Source organism: Balaenoptera physalus (genome assembly GCF_965194825.1).
Source record: "Balaenoptera physalus genome assembly, chromosome: 10".
NCBI lineage: Eukaryota > Metazoa > Chordata > Mammalia > Artiodactyla > Balaenopteridae > Balaenoptera > Balaenoptera physalus.
Genome location: NC_138889.1, coordinates 86,448,314 through 86,467,779, shown reverse-complemented (window position 1 = coordinate 86,467,779; position 19,466 = coordinate 86,448,314). Strand labels below are relative to the sequence as shown.

The 19,466-nt window shown below is 36.0% G+C and overlaps 1 protein-coding gene across 15 annotated transcripts in view; it reads left to right on the top strand.

The window, feature by feature from the left end:
- DCDC1 (doublecortin domain containing 1) overlaps positions 1-19,466 on the top strand; it is a 471,016-nt gene that overhangs the window by 14,847 nt on the left and 436,703 nt on the right. For 14 of the 15 annotated variants that reach the window (XR_014267934.1, XR_014267935.1, XM_082476590.1 and 11 more), the window contains exon 2: positions 12,778-12,935. Coding sequence is in view for 13 of the 15 variants with exons in the window: in XM_082476590.1 (XP_082332716.1) it covers positions 12,778-12,935 (158 nt within the window). In the remaining 2 variants the exon portion in view is untranslated. Of the gene's footprint in view, positions 1-12,618; positions 12,936-19,466 lie in introns of all 15 variants that reach the window. The other variant, XM_082476591.1, reaches the window with a different exon arrangement.

The window sequence follows — 19,466 nt, the reverse complement described above, 5'->3', positions numbered from 1 at the left end:
GTAGCACATATATGCAATGGAATATTACTCAGCCATAAAAAGAAATGAAATTGAGTTATTTGTAGTGAGGTGGATGGACCTAGAGTCTGTCATACAGAGTGAAGTAAGTCAGAAAGAGAAAAACACATACTGTGTGCTAACACATATATATGGAATCTAAAAACAAAAATGGTTCTGAAGAACCTAAGGGCAGGACAGGAATAAAGAAGCAGATGTAGAGAATGGACTTGCGGACATGGAGAGGGGAAGGGTAAGCTGAGATGAAGTGAGAGAGTGGCATTGACATATCTACACTACCAAACGTAAAATAGATAGCTAGTGGGAAGCAGCCGCATAGCACAGGGAGATCAGCTCTGTGCTTTGTGACCACCTAGGGGGGTGGGTTAGGGAGGGTGGGAGGGAGAGGCAAGAGGGAGGGGATATGGGGATATATGTATATGTATAGCTGATTCACTTTGTTACAGAGCAGCAACTAACACAACAGTGTAAAGCAATTATATTCCATTAAAGATGTTAAAAAAAAAAAAAAAAGAATCCACCTGCCAGTGCAGGGGACAAGGGTTTGAGCCCTGGTCCGGGAAGATCCCACATGCTGCAGAGCAACTAAGCCCGTGTGCCACAACTACTGAGCTTGCGCACTAGAGCCCACGAGCCACAACTACTGAGCCCGTGTGCCACAACTACTGAAGATTGCTCGCCTACAGCCCATGCTCCACAAAAGAGAAGCCACCGCAATGAGAAGCCCACGCACCGCAACAAAGTGTAGCCCCCACTCATTGCAACTAGAGGAAGCCTGCGCGCAGCAACGAAGACCCAACCCAGCCAAAAATAAATAAATATTTTTAAAAAATCATGTTCTCAACAAATATTTAATAACATAGGAATATTCTCATTAGGTGAACACAGCTGTATATAAATTGGATTTTAATACGGTCACACATTTGTTTAAAGAAAAGACTATATATATCTCTGTAAATTCATTGACCAAAGTCAGAAAACAAATATTCAAAAATTATAATGGTGGCTAACTCCAAGGGTAGGAGATTGTAAGAAATTTTATTTTTTATACTTATCTTTCCAATCTTAATATGGGGATTTCTGTAATAACTGCAGTTACCATCATTCAAATTGTTTTTACTAAGAGAAGTTAATTAAAATTGGGCACATTCATTATAATGAAAATTCAGCTAGTGAAGGAACAATAAATATTGTCTTGTTCAATGTTGACTCCATTGTCTTTTTTTTAAGTCTGAAAATAGTTGGTGCTTAATAAATATTTGATGATTGAATGGATGTATGATGGGATCAGGAATTAGCAAAGTGGCTTTAGGAAAAACATTTGGAGGGCCACAAAGATGCCTTCTTTATGTTTTATTTATCATAACAATGGGTGATAATAATATGATAAGAATATACAAAAAACTGCTCTGCTAACCATAGTTCTGGTAGCATAGAAGAAAGCAAAGCTAGATGGCTGGGTTTATCTTAGTATATTTAGTTTATAGAGTTGAACAATTACAGCTATTAGAACAAAACAAACAAGCAAAAACATTTATCATTGAGATTCCAACAGGGAAAAAAAAACTTATTTGAGAGTTTCGAACTCCAGTCCTTAACCTCACTACCTTTTTTCAACTGAACTATTATTTTTATGAAGCAAGTTTTGATAACAACTATTGCATTATGAAATACAACTGGAATACAACTATTACATTATGAAAGAATAGACTTCTATAGTAAGCTATATTTCTATTGTCACAAAATTAATTTTAAAAATAATAATTAGTAATATAGGTGATTAATATGTAATTTACATGTTTATAAGGCACCAGAAAGGTGGATTTCAGGAAGAAATCAAGTGTCTTCCTTCATTGAATTGAATGGTCAGCCTTCTAGACAAGCTTTTTGGGAGATGGGCCTTTACAAAATGAGATATCTGAAAGGGCAGCCTTCCAGGTGTCTCCTAATAATGAGTGTAGCAGCAACTTACATGACCTCCTGAACCAAGGTCATTATCTACCTTGATAATATCTTATATACCTGAGGGTGCAACTGCAGGATATAATGGCTTCTACTGTGGTGTGGAGACATTGTTTCAGCATTGGAGGGAGGTTAATGGCAATTAAATCAGTGAGGCCAAATCTGATGTCAGGAAACATGATATGTCACTGCTGGAATGCTACAGTAGTCCTCAATAGACAGATACATTCTGACTTGGAGGGATATGGCCAAGAAGTCTGCCTAAGGATTTCCAAATATGCATTGCTTGGGACTGGTCTTTAGAAGTTACCTCTGACTCTTCTCCTATCAGATATGGACTAGCTCTCTGTGCTGGGAACTGCAGAACAATGACCTTCTGAAGCCTTTTCTAAAAATTAGAACTTAATTTTTTTAGAGCAGTTTAAGATTACAGCAAAATGGAGGGGAAGGTACAGAGATTTCCCATATAAGCCCTGCTCCCACACATACATAGCCTCCCCCATTATTAATATCCCCCAGCAGAGTGGTACATTTGTTACAATCGATAAACCTACATTGACATATCATAATCACCAAGAGTCCACAATTTACGTTAGGGTTCATTCATGGTGTTCAAGTCTATGTTTTGGACAAACGTATAATGACATGTATCCATTAATTATGGTATTATACAGAGTACTTTCCATAGAAATCTTATGTTCCATGTATTCATTTCTACCGCTCCACCCCCAACCTCTGGCAATTACTGATCTTTTTAAGTTCTCCACAGTTTTGCCTTTTCCAGGATGTCAATAGTTGGAGTCATACAGTACACAGACTTTTCAGATTGGCTTCTTTCACTTAGTAATAAGCATTTAAGGTCCCTCCATATCTTTTCATGGCATCATAGCTCATTTTATTTTTGTAGTGTTGAATAATATTTCATTATCTGTCTAGACCATACTTCGTTTACCTGTTCACCTACTGAAGGACATCTTGGTTGCTTCCAACTTTTGGCAGTTATGAATAAAGCTGCTATAAACATCTGTGTGCCAGTTTTAGTCTGGACATAAGTTTTCAGATTATTTAGATAAATATCAAGGAACATGATTTCTGAGTCATACGGTAAGAGTGTGTTTAGTTTTGTAAGAAACCACCAAACACTCTTCCAGTGTGGCTGTGCCTGTGAATGAGCGCTCGTGTTGCTCCACATCCTCACCAGCATTTGGTGGTGTTAGTGTTCTGGATTTTGGCCATTCTAATAGGTATGTAGTGGTATCTCAATGTCATTTTAATTTGCATTTGCCTGCTGATATATGATGTGGAGCATCTTTTCACGTGCTTATTTGCCATCTGTATGTCTTCTTTGGTCAGGTGTCTGTTAAAGTCTTTGGCCCATTTTAAAATCAGGTTGTTTGTTTTCTTATTGTTGAATTTTAAGAGTTCTTGGTAAATTTTGGATAATAGTCCTTTATCAGATATGTCTTTTGCAAATCTTTTCTCCTAGTCTGTGGCTTCTCTTATCATTCTCTTTTGTCTTTCACAGAGCAGAAGTTTTTAATTTTAATGAAATCTGGCCTTTTGGTCATTTCTTTCATGGATCATGCCTTTGGTGTTGCATCTAAAAAGTCATTGCCATACTCAAGGTCATCTAGGTTTTCTCCTATGTTATCTTCTAAGAGTTTTATAGTTCTGTGTTTTACATTTAGTTTTGTGATCCATTTTGAGCTAGTTTGTGTGAAGGGTATGAGGTCTGTGTCTAGATTCATTTTTTTTTTTTTTGCATGTGTATGTGCAGTTGTTCCAGTACCATTAGTTGAAAAGACTGTCTTTCTGCCATTGTCCTCCTCTGTCAAAGTTCAGTTGACTATATTTATGTGGGTCTATTTCTGGGCTTTTGTAGTTTTTCTCATATAGATCTTGTACGTATTTTGTTAGATTTATGTCTCAGTATTTCATTTTTTTGAGTTCTGTGCAAATGTTTCTAATTTCAAATTCTACTTGTTTGCAATGAACTTTTGTATATTAAACTTGTATCCTGCAACCTTGCTCTAATCGCACCTAAAGGCTTTTAAGATGATGGCAGTCCCACATTTCTTGTCTTTTCTTGTCTTCTTGTGGCTTTCTTCCACTGCTCTTTGTATCTCTAGCCTACTAGAAGGCACAATATAATGTGATTTGAATATTCAATTCAGCTGTACAAGATAAAAAAAAAAATGGGATGATGAAACATAAGAAATGTTGAGCATAGGTAGTAAGTAAGCTAATAGCTTATGAGGTATAGGTGTAATTCATAGGCTGTGTTAAGTATAGATATGCGGGACTTCCCTCCCTGGTGGTCCTGTGGTTAAGATTCCGTGCTTCCACTGCAGGGGGCACAGGTTTCGATCCCTCGTTGGGAACTAAGATCCTGCATGCTGTGCAGCCAAAAAAAAAAAAAAAAAAGATATGCGTAAGTAGTTTGAGAAACAAAGGCAGAATTCAGAAGATGTGTTAAATATACATAATAAGCAAGTTAGTAACCTATAAAATGTACCAAGATAAAGCGACTAAATGGCATATATGATAGAATAGACAAGTTTTATTTATTCAGTAGAAAGGTAGACCAAGTCATAATCTTGCCACTTCAGGGCTGATCGCTGTGTTGTCCCTAAACTGACCACCTACTAATAACATCCAGTATGGTCCCGTTTTGGCCCAAAGAACTGTGCCCAAGAAATGCAAATTAAAACCTGTAGCTCTTCACCAAGTTAATTGGCAAGCTACAGCTTTGGCCAGGCACAACTGCCTCTGTGTCTCTCCCATTAATCCCTGGTACCTTCTGTCTGGGCCACTGGCTTACATCTCAACTCTGGTTCTTATAGCACACCATCATGGGGAAGGCTGATATGGGCAGAAAGAACAGGATTTGGATAGCATGATCCTGCCACTCTCCCCCTATCTTAAGTATGTTGACTTAGTTTATTGCTTTCTTTCCCCTTGCTTATCACTGTGTGTTTTTAATTTTTTTAGTAAATTGTGTGAATGGAGCATTTTAATTTGGTCTGTGAGCCCTCTGGGTTAGCTTGCTTGGTAATGTGTTCAAGGTAATTTTCCACTTGGCAGTACTCTTCACTTTGAACTTCAGTAATCCTCCCTCACAGTCTGAGATTTTAAGCGAATACTTAAAATCCCTATCTGGTTGAGGGACTGATAACAAACTGTGAAAGGAGTGTTAAATTATGGTGATTCTATGATAATCTTAAGGACCTTGTCCACAATGAAGGAATTATGAGAACCTGTCTCTCACCTCTAGAATGGGCCCTTCCTAAGTAAACCCAGGAAAACTGAGCAAATCCCAGTTTATCTGGAAAGAAGAGTAGGAGGGTGTGTGTGTCAGCTCTGTCCTACTTAAATTCTCTCCTTTTCAAAGCTGAGGTTGGAGGTACTTATTGGCTAGAATAGTGACCTTCAAATAGTTTTGCTTATATATTCCCATGCACAATTTTAAGTTGACATTTAAAATTTCTCATTATAAGCTTAAATAGTTGGAAAAGATGTAATTTCTGGTATATTATTAATGCTGACATTTTAAAATAAAACCGTTACATCAGTCTTTTAAACGTATCTAATAAAATGTAAATTCCATATGATTTTTAAGAAACATTTTCTTATGAACATTTTCAAACACAAAAGGAAAAATAATAAAATAAACTCCCACATACTTTTTACCCAGTACAAACAACCGTCAACTTCTGCCATTCTTATTTATATTCTCTTTCACTTTTCTTCTTGGAGTATTTTAAAGCAAATCCAAATAATATTTTATTTAAAAATAGTTTGGTTTGTATCTCTAACAGATAATATTTATCATAACAATACCTTTTATCCATACCCAATAAAATAATTTCCTTGATACCAATAATACCCAATTTGTGTTCAAATATCACCAGTTGCCTCAAAAATGTATGTCTTATTAAAGTTGGTTTGTTCAAATCAGGATCTAAACAAGGTTTATGCATTGCATCTGGTTGATATGATTCTTCAGTCTCTTTTCATTTGTGACATTTCTCCCTCCTCTTTATTTTGTGCCATGTCATTTAACATGTAACATGTTTCTCTCCCTTCCCGCATTTCTCACAAACTAGAAATTAGATCTAAAGATTTGATTACATTCAGTGTTTGTGGCGAGAATGCTTTATAGATGGTCCTATGTTTATAATTCCTGTAGAGTCATATTAGGAGAAACAATTTCTAGTTGTCTTATTTTAGTGACATATTAATATATATCAGTGGTATAGGTGATATCAGTCAGATTCATCTGTTATAAGTTTCCCATCACTCTTTCATCTAATAATGACAAACATTACCTGGACAAACATTATCTGGATCCATTATTTCAGTATGGTTTGCCCTATGGTGATTTGCTAATTCTTTTATTCCATCTACATGTATTAGCTATGATTCTTCTATGAAGAAAAATTTTCTCTCATCATTTATTTCGTTATCCTGAATTATAGCCCATTTAGGAAAGCAGGAAAAGTACATTTATTATTTTTCAGAACAGTTAAGTTGGTGCCCTAGCAAGTAACAAAGGTGAATTATGAAATAATGAAGTTATAAAATTTTATTTTAGTATTAGGTACTCATGGATTTTTATATGTTTAATGTTTCAATCCTTTACTTTTTTTATGTTCAGAGTGCCCCATCTTTGGCCACTGGAATCCCCTTCAAGTTGGTTCCTATGTCCTTTTGACATGCCCCACTTGTCTTTGATAACTTCCTGTTTTCAGGCATGACAAGATGTCACATGTTCATGGAATATTTTGGCCCGAGGCCTGAATGCTATAGAGATTTTAAAACATTAAAAATATTAACAAGCTCTTCTTCAACAGTTGAAATTTTTACATCCTTCTTTTTTCTCCTTAAACTTATTTCCACTCCATTTTTTTTTTTTTTTTTTTATTGAAGTATAGGTGATTTACAATTTTGTGTTAATTTCAGGTGTACAGCAAAGTGATTTGGTTATACATATATATGTATATGTCTATATTCTTTTTAAAATTCTTTTCCATTATAGTTTATTACAAGGTATTGAATATAGTTCCCTGTGCTATACAGTAAATCCTTGCTGTTTATCTATCTACTCCATTTCTTATCTTTTATGCTTGAAAGTCTTTAATTGGCTAGTCTAAGATACAATAACAACAAATTTTTTAAATGTCCTATGACCATAAGGTTGTAAGTATTGGAAAATTTCCCTAGGATTTAATTTTTATTATAATTATTTTTAGTATACATTTATTGAAAGCAGCTTGGATATAGTGCCATTTTTGATATTCTTTAAATACAAAAAGTAAAAATTATTGGAAATAATTTTATATTTTATATTAATGATATAGGTTAGTGGGGAGGACTTATAATTTCTTTATTAAAGGAATAGTGGAGTTGTCTCTTGGTTTGAGGCCCTGGAATGGGCATAAAAGGAATGCCTTTCTTTTGTAAAATGACAGAATGGAGACTTTCCAAGGACAAATTATAGTTGGGACAGGCAGCTTCTTGGGCAGATGCCTTTTAGGAAAGCATATATATGGAAGCCAAGGATCTGGAAATTGATTTACTTAAAACTGTCCACACTTGCATGCCCCTTGGAAAGTCTCCATGTACTGTTGGTTATTGGTACTCAGTGCCCTGACTTGAAGACCATCAAGCCTCTCCTCTTTAACAGCTGACACTTGGTATCTACTGTGTTCCAAGTACATCAACTTTATGAAGTGGCTACCATTCTTTTTTTTTTTTTTTTAAGTTTTCCCAAGCAATTTATTTGACATTTTTCTTGAGAATTTTCAAAGAAATAATAGAAAAATCAAGCAAAATATTTTTTCTGTACAAAATATTTTTCTGTACATGGTTAACAGTAAAATTATGAACTAGGAAACTTGCGTGACAGATCTTGCTTCTCTCCTTTCTACCTTCTTTTCCCACTTTCTACGTGCCTCTATTTATTCATTCTTTCCCCAAGTGGTTTCATGCAATCCTTTCCAGTTGAAGAAAGAAATAGAACTGATAAAAATCATTTGCACCAAGGTACTAGTGAATTAAAGTATTCAATATTCTTCTTCGAAAATTTGTACTGCAAAAGAAACAGGCACTAAGGAATATTGAAACTCCTGACAGCATAATTCTTTAAATATGCAAATAAATGTCTCCCACAATTTGCTTTTACTATCTGAAGTGGCTACCATTCTTAACCCCATTTCACAGATGATGGAACCTGATGCACAAAGAGGTTATGTGACTTGTCCAAAGTGTCACAGCCAGTGAATGGGCAGCAGGGTTTTAAACCCAGACACTCTGGCTCTAGTGTCCAGACTCATAACCACTGTGAACTTGAATGCTTTTTTAAAAAACCAGGGGAAGAGCAGATCTAGGACTATTAGAGGAGAACTCGTATTCATGTCAAATTGTTAACGGATGGGAAGCAAAGAAAAATAGTGGTTTTTCAGTGTGTCAGTGAATAAACTCTACATGTGTTAACAAAACATAAGGCAGTGGCTTTTTCTGTACTCTACTAAAATACCGTAGTATTTAATATTAGTCAAATTAAAATTAACACATTTTTATTTCTTTAATTTCTAATTAACAGTTAGTTCCCATTTAATTAATAATGTGCCACAATGTTATCCAAAAACCTATTGTAGTCTGCATATTCTACTTAACCTGTTAATACATTCTACTTTTAGTGAGGATGACACTGTTTTTAAAGTAACATTACGGAAGAAATATTGCATTTAATAATGGTAATGATTTCACACTTACATAACTCATTCCACCTAAAAGCATCCAGAAGGTGTTTTACGTGAAAAAAAAAACTATAACCATCACTAAAATGATTACCTCTTTTGGTGAAGATTGGGACTGTAATCATTCATTAAGTAAAAAGTAAAGCTATTGCTATATTTCAAGAGATATTTTTGAGTAGTTCAGTGCAAATTTTTTTATTTTTTAATAATTGGATTATATAATAAACACGCCAGGATACTCAAGGGATTTCGTTCTGCAAGGTGATTTACTCTCTATATGATCTTCCTTTCTATGCACAGTTGGATTTTTTCACTTATAAGCATTCCGCAATTAAGAAGAACCTGATCTATGAGAACTGAGCAGGCAATGGTTGTTGTGGAAGCCTCAGCCCTCCTATTGTGAGACTTAAAGGGGGAGGGAGACTGTGAAGGGCAACAGCCCTTTAGTCTCCAGTTGGAAGACCACAGGAGTGCTGGGCAGAGAAAAGTACCTTCTCTTATTAAACTATGTAGAAAGAGATACCGTTTCTTACTTTGATAGTGATTCAGATTCACCTAACATTTAATGGATGTCTACCATGTGGCAAGCACTATGCTAAACGCTTTCACATTCACAGTTTTGTTTACTTAATCCTTATAACCATGCGGACAACTGGTTTTGCAAATGAGAGGACCGACGCTCAGAAAGGTTATAAGACCCAAGGTCACATAGCTAGAAAGTGGCAGAGAAAGACATGATCTTATGTGTTATTGATATGTATTCCTCTGTAATACTTGTGAGTATAAGTTATATTATAGTTCTTTTATTCTTCCACAAGCTTAACTAGCAGCAAGTCTAGCATCAGACTCTTTGAGCTTCCTGTGTTGTAGATTATCTAAGGAGTTAATCATAGTTCAAGAAGGTAGTCCTTCAGGTGCCCTCTCCCGAATGAGGCGACTGTTGGCCAGTTTGTCTCTTTTTGCTGCTGGTGCTTTTGGTGTTACTGTGGTTGCCATAGCTCCTTACTGACCCACATCAACACTACTGATCCCATTGCGTTCCATCATCTGACTGGCTCTTCTGGTCCATGCTTCGGGAAGGTCTTTCTGGCTCTAGTTCTAGCTCAGCCTGCAGGCTGACCTGGTCTTTGAAAGAGGGGTATCAGGGTTCTCCATAGAAACAAAACCAACAGGATGTATGTGTGTGTATATATAAATGCACACACATTAATTAATATATAATTATACATACATTAATAATATATTAATATAATACATTATATATATACATATATACATATGTACATGTATGTATGTGTATGTGTGTATATATATATGGAGAGAGAGAGAGATTGATTGATTGATTTACCTTAAGGAATCGTCTTAGCGATTGGGGAAGCTTGGTGAGCCTAAAAGGACCCAAAGACCCAAATTACTGGACTCTCAATTAAATTTAGATTCCAAGCCATCCTAGTGTTCTTTCCATTTCTTAAGTCTAAGCCAATGTCATATATTTTAGGTTTTTGAAAGCAACTTAGTTCAAGGAATATCAGGAGTTTCAGGATTAGGTTCAACTGCAAACAACGAAGACCCAAATTAACATTGTTTTGCACAAGCTAGAAAATTATTTCTAAAGTAAAAGTCTGGAGGTAGGTAGTCTAGAGTTGGTATGGTACTCCATGTTGTCAGAGATTCATACTGCTTCCATCTTCCCTGGGGCATGGTTTTCATTCCTAGCATCATATCAAAGATAAAGATGACCTGTCTAGTGCCAGCCTTCATGTTTTCATTCTAGGTAGCAGAAAGGAGAGAAAAGAAAGATGAACTCACCTGCATAGATTGTTTCCACTAATATTTGATTGGCTAGGCTTGTTTTATATGGCTTTACCAAGTTGTAAGGAAGACTAGAAAATAGTCTTTATTTTGGGCAGCCATATGCCTCAGTTAAAAATCAGGGATTCTAGTATCATAGAAGAAGGAAGGAATGGATAGACTGGATGTTGGCAGACAGCTGTCTCTACCACAGAGAATTTATACAAGTATTAGAAGATATTAATATATGGACAAATTAGGACATTGAAATTTTGTTGCATTTGGTACATTCTTAACAAAGCAGCCAAAATTATCTTTCTTTAAAAGTCATATAACTCCCCTGTTCCGAACACTCCATGGACTCTCTAATTCAGTTAAAGTGCTGACAGTGTCCTAAAGGCCCTATGCTATCTCCACCCCCTCACCCCCATTGTCTTTCTAACCTCATCACAACTACATTTCTTCTTTTTCACCTATTCATCTGCTTGTCCTGTTCCTCACATCTGCCAGGTATACCCCACCTTACGGCCTTCTTACTCTTTCCTGGGTATTGGATGGCTAATTTCCTTGACCTTTTCAAGTCTTTGCCCAGATATTACCACCTCAGTGAAGCCTATGCTGACCAACCTATTTAAAATTGCAATTCCCTCCACCTTCATATTCCCAAACTATACTTCCTAATCAGTCTTTTTCCATAGCATTTATCATTTAACCTCTTATGATGTACTGATATCTTATGTTTATTATTTATCATCTGCCTCCACTAGAACGTAAGCTCCACAAGGGCATGATATTTTCTGCTTTGCTAACTAAAAAAATTTCTGAGTGCCTAGAACAATGCCAAGAACTTTGTAGGTGCTCAAGAAATAACCTGTGGATGAATGAATGCGTTTATTTCAGAATATCAGAAAAAAGGTGAAGTAGCATTTTTTATTACCTTACAAGTAATATCCTTCCCTTAGCTGTGATACGTCATGTTACCTTGGGACTCCTCCTTACCTTGGTGGGATACTCAGACCTGAGACTTTGCAGCTATTTGTATCAGCATGTGAATGGGGTGATTACACCCTGGAAAGGACCCTATGACGTTCATTGATATCATTTCTTATGAACATATTGTTTTGGTCTTAAGAAATTTTAGGTTGTTTGTGTGCATTATTCAAGATTTCTAGGTTACAAATAGAATCCCAACTCAAACTAGCTTAAACAAACAAAAAGGAATCTGCTGACTCACATACCCAGGAAACTCAAGAGATGTGGTTGTTTTTAATAGCGATGTTCAGGGATTCAAATGTTGTCATCAGGAATCTCTCACTTTTTTTTTTTTTAAATTAATTTATTTATTTAGTTTTGGCTATGTTGGGTCTTCGTATCTGTGCGAGGGCTTTCTCCAGTTGCGGCGACCGGGGGGCCACTCTTCATCGCGGTGCGCGGGCCTCTCACTCTCCTGGCCTCTCTTGTTGCGGAGCACAGGCTCCAGACGCGCAGGCTCAGTAGTTGTGGCTCACGGGCTCAGTTGCTCCGCGGCATGTGGGGTCCTCCCAGACCAGGGCTCGAACCCGTGCCCCCTGCACTGGCAGGCAGACTCTCAACCACTGCGCCACCAGGGAAGCCCCAGGAATCTCTCACTTTTTAATCTCTCTCCATCTCTCACTTTTTCTTTCACCTGTTTTTGCTTCATTCTCAATGGTAGAAGTTTACATTGTTCTTAAAGCTAGCAATTCTAAAGAACAGAGCACTCCTTTGTCTTCTCCATCTAAACTCTGATTTAGCAATCCCTGTGTCTGGGGAAGGTACTTTGATTGTCTAGCCTTGGATACGTTCACTTCCAGGAAAGCATGGCCACATAATTCCCAACAGAATCAAGGGGAAGGTAGCTTCCAAAAAAGGAAGGAGAAAGGGCAAAAAACAAAAAAAACCATTGTGCTGCACCTTTCAATAACTTATTCCTCATGTTAAGTTTGTATAATTAGCGATGTTTTAGCAAATAGCAGAAATTAAAATACTTTGCAACAAATTATCATTTTCTTCTGAAATAGGATTATACTTATCAAAGACTTAGATTCATATTTTTGTCTTCCTTTAGGCTCTCATCTCTGTTCGTTGCTAATGAGATTTCACATTTAGCAGTGGCTACATGCTCTAGAACATGATGAGAAGTATATTGTGATTAATACCCAGCCTCAGTTAATAACCCAGGAGGATTTTACATTTTAAATTAAGTAACATTCTTCCTCATTTTGAGCTGACAATGACAGAAGATCACAGAGCAGCGCTTTCTCGGTCTCCTTTGTCACCCTTGACTAAAGCCACGGAGGTTTCACAGCGAAGCAACCCTGAAGACACCTTCAATGGGGATACCGTTCACCCAATTTACAAATATATCTCGAATGATTTACCAAGGTAAGAATATTATTTCAGCAGCTTAAACTGAATTCTGAAGGGGATAAAAGTGCTTAAAGAAGGTTGTGTATGTAAATGCTCGATGTTTAGTAGAGATTATGTCAAACATAACTTAGAGATGTGATGGTTGTTGCCTGGGTTACAACCCTTCCATTTTTTTTTTTTCTATTTTATGGGAAGAAAAAAGATAGATGATGCACTAAACATAAATTATTCCTAGAGTCTGACTTGCGGACAGGTAGGATAGTGATAATAACAGGAATGGCAAGGCAGATGCTATTTGCTATATACCACTCACCATGCTAAGTGCTTAACCTGCATTATATTTATTTAGTTCTCAAAACAACTCTGGGAGGAATGCAAGGCAGACAGTATTTTAGACATCTCCTTTTTATATATGAGGAAACAAAGACCTCGAGAGGTTCATTAAGATCACACAGCTGCTAGGTAGAGAAGGTACAGTTTGAACCCGAATGTACCTAACTCCACAGCCAAAACTCAACTATTATACTCTACTGCACTTCTCAGAAATATAAAGCAGAGGAGACAAGAAGTATTCTTCCTGTGTTTTTTCTCTATTAGAAAGTGAAAGAGCAAAAAAATGTCTGTCAGGTATTGACTATTGGCTGGCTAAACGTGATGCCATGGTTTTTACGTTAAAAAGAAAATGTGGACTATAAAAGCATTGAAGAAACTATTCTTAAATTAGGGATTGTGTTAATCTCCTTATAGAAATGCTAGGTCATATTTATGTCTTAGAACAGATTGATTGTTTTTTTTATATGTCACTAAGTTTTAGGTGAAAGTGAAATCCAGACTTTCAGCTAACCTTTGTTTTGCCTTATTCCTCTGAGCTATGAGTGCATATTAGCAACATATGAGACCACTGACACAGTGTGCTAGCTATATGGCTAGATAATTTTTAGAAAATCATTACCCGATGGTTATATTGTAGAGACATAGTTTTCTCATGATAGTTCCTCCCAATTGACAGTGGAAAAAACATTGGTTCCTCCCAATAAGACAATGGAAAAAAATTTCTAAATAGAATTTTTAAGTAGTCCTTTATACAAATGCCAATGCTAATATAATGTGTATTTGCACATTTTTTATTGCTTTTAGAATTTATTTTTAACTTTTCAAAATAGTACTACATTCACTTTTTATTCTATCTTTTGTGATATCTTTTGTGAAACTGTAATTTTATTTATTCAGTTCCTTTCTGCTTTTTTCTCATATTCCTTCTTAGATTCTGAGTCTCTAACTCTGGTTTTATTTGCCCTTTTTTTAACACGTCAGTCTTTTATTTTCATGTGACACTTTTCCTACCACCTGATTTTTATAGTTCGTTTAAATGTGCTTCTTCTATTTCTTTGTCTGGATCCTAACTTCTTTTCTGTCACTATTGTCTGTTACCATCAACTTTGATTATGATGTACCTAGAAAATGAAGTAACCCTCTTCTTGGCAATTGAATAGAAAGTCAAAGATAATGCCCAGAGGTCTTCTACTTTCATGAAAAAGAAAATGATGAGTTTCAACCTGAAAGGGGTCAAGTTCATAAAGGCTAATGGTAATCTAAGGTCCGTTGGTATTAATATGATTATCAGTGAGAGGCAATTTTCTCTATGAGTAAAGACATTTTCCCCTGATTGAGGTTAAATCTTCTCTTGTCTCATCCTTTTTTTCCTTGCCACCTTTCTTCCACCATCTTTGTGATCTTTTTATGAGAAATAATTATTAAAACACAGTCAATTTGTTGTTCCTTTATTTATATTACAGAGATCGTGCTTTTCTTCACTAATTAACACGCTGTACATGTACAAAATCTGCCCACATATATTAAATCCATTCTTTGCAACCATGCAGTGATGAGTCACTTCATTCTCAGGTTATTATCTGTGGTTTTAATTTACTTTTTATTATATTTATATTATCCTTATTTTCTCTCGTTCTTGCGTTCTTACAATGTTTTGCCTCTGTCACTTCATGTTACATTTGTTTGTAATAGAGTAAAAACTGCTGTGCCAGGAGCCTTCCCCAAAAAAGATAACTAATCACCAACAGTGTGAGTTCAATATATTGTGCCAAAGAAGGTCTGATCCTCCCATTTTACGACTTACCACTAGGAGGCCAGATGACTGGAAAAGTCTAGCTTCATTCCTGTGGCTACTTCAAGGAAACAACATAATAAGAAACTTTTCCTACCTAGCTGTAGTCTGATGTATTCTCAGGTGACCTGGAACAGGGTGTCGGCCTTTGAGGCATGAAGCAGAATCAATTATTTATTGATAACAAGTATCTAGGGGTAGTTCTGCTATATTTATAGAAGGTTTCTCTAAATGCTGAGGTGGAAGATTTCCAAATTAAAATTGCGTTTTAAAACTAACAGAATGTTCTAAACAATTAATATCTCTATCCCACATATAAAATTTTTTTTTAATAATTTTTAGCTGATGATCATCTAAGAATGTAATTTCATGATTTTCTTTTTTTAAAGTATTTATTTATTTGGCTGCACTGGGTCTTAGCTGCAGCATGCAGGATCGTTGTGGCATGTGGGATCTTTAGTTGTGGTTTGTGGGATCTTTTAGATGCAGCATGTGGGATCTTTAGTTGTGGGACGCAGGATCTCTAATTGCAGCACTTGGGATCTAGTTCCCTGACTAGGGATTGAACCCAGGCCCCCTGCATTGGGATTGCGGAGTCTTAGCCACTGGACCACCAGGGAAGTCCCTCATGATTTTATTTTCTTTTCTTTCCTTTTTTTTTTATTTTACATCTTTATTGGAGTATAATTGCTTTACAATGTTGTGTTAATTTCTGCTGTACAACAAAGTGAATCAGCTGTATGCATTCTTTTTTTAATTTTTTTTAATTTTTATATTTATTTTTGGCTGTGTTGGGTCTTCGTTTCTGTGCGAGGGCTTTCTGTAATTGCGGCAAGTGGGGGCCACTCTTCATTGCGGTTCGCAGGCCTCTCACTCTCCTGGCCTCTCTTGTTGCGGAGCACAGGCTCCAGACGCGCAGGCTCAGTAGTTGTGGCTCACGGGCCTAGTTGCTCCGCGGCATGTGGGATCTTCCCAGACCAGGGCTCGAACCCGTGCCCCCTGCATTGGCAGGCAGATTCTCAACCACTGCGCCACCAGGGAAGCCCCCTGTATGTATTCTTAATAGAATGTTATAGTGCTTTTTTTTTTATCCTGCTTGCAGCTGAGTGTAATAACAACTCTTTTAGTTACCTGAGGGGACAAATTATTTTTAGTACATTACATTAGGACTTAAATCAGTTTTAAAAGTGAATTGCCAACAACTTCTTCTTATAGATTATCTGGGTTGCTTTTTCACAGACAAATCTTGCTTTCAAGGAGACTAACAGTGCCTAATCTATTCATTCACTTTTTTATGTCATTTTAGTTATCTTCTTGGCTATTCTGAATTGGAATCAGTCTTAGACTATTTTTGAAATATAAACATTTGGTTATATCGCCTTTTCTAGGGACAGTTTAAGTTTAGTAATCTCATCATTCCAAAGCTGAGCCGTCAGTTCCCACCATGGGATGAGCAGCAGAACGCAGTGAGGGGAACACTGCCCAGTGGTTAATGAGGCAAGACAATGCTTTCACTGTTTCCAACCTCCATTGACCAACAAATTACACTTTTCCTAATTCATAACTTTTTCTCAGATTTTTCCTTCAAACCTTAAAAAAAACTCTACAGATCCAAACATTAATATATTATTTACTTTAAAAATGTTAAAAGACTATATCGCTTCTTTTTGAAAATTTAAATTTCCTCTGGAAAATACTTATACAATATCTATAACCTCCCCTGGCTTTAGATTTAAGATGTACTTTATTTTTATTCCTTTGCACTTTTGCACAAGCAGAAGTAGTATCCTTTTTTTCCTTTGGGTGGGATGATATATGCTCTGATCCTACACTCAGATGGGTCCTTTACAGATTTTATAAATTGTTCTTCTTGTTTAGATTTCCTTCTACAAAAACGAGCAAGTTCAATTTAACAGACATTGAATATCTCCTTTAGATTATATGTGTAATTTGAACAAATACATTAGTTATTATTCAGTGGTTGAGTTACAAATAAAAATTGGACTTATTATGTGTTATAAAATAACTGAAAATTGCTCTGCAATCAAGGTATCTTTACCAATATTTCTAGGTCAAACTAGAATTACATTTTCTTCTGGTGTTCAGAATAAAATTTGGGGGAAATTTTTCACATATATTATTACCACTTTATTATTCACTTTCCATGATGTTTAAATCACACTTTATCTAGCAATTGTAGAAAGTTATTTATATCTTTAGAGGTTATTTCTTTCATCAAATTGGGGAAAAGGTAGGATGACGATTAGTGAAATCTTTGTGCTTTGTGTACTGCAGATTTTATACAGGTTTCCATGCACCAAACGTATGTGGGGTTATTTCTTTTATCTGCTATCCAGTATTTTAAGCTGGTGATTTATTATTGAATGTACTTAGGGTCATTTTCCTTCATGTTTACATTTTCTTATTTGTATTTATTCCAATTAGAGAGTTTAATTACCATTAAAATGGTAATAGGATAAAGACAAGTTTTACAAATGACAATATTAAAAAAACCCATAACTCTTCAGGAAGGTTTAAATGCCATGAGAATATAAAGCGAGAAATATATGCTTGTCAAATATACAGTATAAATAAATAATTTAGATGAAAATGGTTGACTACATTTAACAAAGAGACTACCAAATAATGAGGGGCTAAAGAGTGGTTGTTAGATTTGATGTACTTCATTGTATATTGTAAGTAATTGCTATCCATAAAAATTCTATGGCTTCTGTATAAGAAAAAGAGACATTTTGACAGACAACACTGGTATGAAGCGACAGCAAGCACAAATCCTTGGCAACTGTCATTATCCTGATGTTGAATTCACATCCAAACTGTGTGATAACTTAGACCTGCATGCTTGTTATTGAGCCATGATCTGTCAAAGTAGCCACACTTCCTACTTATGAATAGAATTATTAGCCATGTGCAGATTTCTGCCATAGAAATCTAAACTCACCAAGGATGCTTTGTGTTTCAAAAAACAGGGGGAAAAGCCTCCATGTCATTGTATGCTTATGCTGAAATTTCTGGTGACGTGTTCCTGATTAAGTAAAAGTCAAATTTTTAAAAAATAGTTTATATTTTAGCCCATCATAAAATTAATTCAAAACTAGTAAAGATTTTGAATAAAATTAAAAGTAAAGCAAATGTAATTAGAAATCTAATTGTATAAGTTAGGCTACTATTAGCAGAGAGTAACAGGAAACACAACTGAAAGTGACTTTAAAAGTGAACAGTCCACTGTCTCATGTAACAGGAACTTCAGAGGCAGGGCAATTCTAGGGTTAAATTCAGTGGTTCTGCTGGGTTATCAAATAGCCTGGCTCTTTGTATCTTGCGCTCTGCCATCCTCAGAATATTGGCTAGATCATTAGGTTTGACTCCTCCTACTTGCAAGGCTCATCACATGTTCACTCAACAATATCCAACTAAAGAAGACATATTTGATCATTTATATCTCTTTCTTATTAGCACAAAAAAACCTTTCTCCAAAAGACTTCTCCTCATTTCTCATTGGCCAAAATTACTTAATTGACCAGCACAAGGCAAGGGAAATGGAACTAGCATCATTGGTGTTAGACCATTGAGTATTTACCCACTGGAGCTGATCAGGGGATGCCTTCCATGGGCATAAGAGGGTGAATATTCAAACATAACTTAGGCTTTTTATCTAAAGGGGGGAATGACTCTTAGATAAATATTCAATGTTACATGACATAACTCTTAGCTTTGGCTTTATTATATTTTACTACTTAAACTGTGTATGTTTCTTATCAATGGCATTTTTGTGACACACCTTTGCACGATGTCGTAATTATCAAAGAACAATTCCTGCGTGTTAGTCGCTAGTTGAGTATCGCAGTGAAAAGAGATAGAACAAGGATCTTACCATTGCAGAGTGGGATATGAAATCATCTGAAATCACATAATAAATCACAAAGCAAACATATCAATATGCAAAACAATACATCAGTTCTTGCACAGGACCTGGGGGAATGATTTGGAATAAGGAGTGACTAGGATCTCGTGGGGTTAACTCCTCGCATGTGTCTTGCCAGCTTGAACCGTTTTGTAGAGATTTTCTCTATGTCCCTAACCTCTGAACTCATGATGACCCTCATGATAGCCAAGACTTTTCCTTCACAGTACTAATCATAGTCAGTAATTGTAAATTTATATTCATGACAATGTGTATAACATTTCTCTCTTCCACTAGACAATTATTGTATTATGGAAGGGGTTTTAGAAAGTGTAAGCACTGAGTTCAGATTAATATTTATTAAATACTTACTGATTGAAAGGTGTACAGTAATGGGTATAGATCAGCTGAGTGAACACCATTGACAAAAAGGCATACATGTAAGAACTGTGGAAGGCAATGTGGTGCAATTATAGCTGAGGGATATTACAGGGGG